Source organism: Penaeus monodon, chromosome 27 (assembly GCF_015228065.2).
Source record: "Penaeus monodon isolate SGIC_2016 chromosome 27, NSTDA_Pmon_1, whole genome shotgun sequence".
Classification (NCBI taxonomy): domain Eukaryota; kingdom Metazoa; phylum Arthropoda; class Malacostraca; order Decapoda; family Penaeidae; genus Penaeus; species Penaeus monodon.
The window spans coordinates 25,437,838-25,438,158 of record NC_051412.1 but is presented as its reverse complement, the minus strand read 5'-3'; the positions used below and the strand labels follow the sequence as shown (position 1 = coordinate 25,438,158).

The window sequence follows — 321 nt, the reverse complement described above, 5'->3', positions numbered from 1 at the left end:
CTTACCATAATCTTCAATATATCATTCTCTTCTCAAAACTTTTCTCTTAATATGGCGAACTCCCTATATTAAGGACCACGTTATACAAACTACAGTCAGACTTCAAAAACAACACAGAGCTTAAACTATATAGGATTCCCTGCAGCATCGCCAGTACTGCTTTTGTTTCTCTTGTATGGCTTGTGCCTGGCTATGTGATACCAAACTCTCAGATTCCTTTGGAACACGAGAAATAACGTAACCAGAGAAAGCAATCCCTATGGTATTTCCTTCGCTGGCGATTCTCTCTCGGTCTATGTACGTCTCTGTTTATATATCTGG

At 39.6% G+C, this 321-nt stretch overlaps 1 protein-coding gene across 1 annotated transcript in view; it reads left to right on the top strand.

The window, feature by feature from the left end:
* The window catches only part of LOC119590465 (scavenger receptor class B member 1-like), a 16,236-nt gene extending 16,000 nt beyond the window's left edge, over positions 1-236 (top strand). Inside the window, exon 12 of the mRNA XM_037939122.1 lies at positions 74-236. Within this exon, the coding sequence (XP_037795050.1) occupies positions 74-236 (163 nt within the window). The remainder of the gene's footprint in view (positions 1-73) is intronic.
* Positions 237-321: the final 85 nt, after the last annotated feature.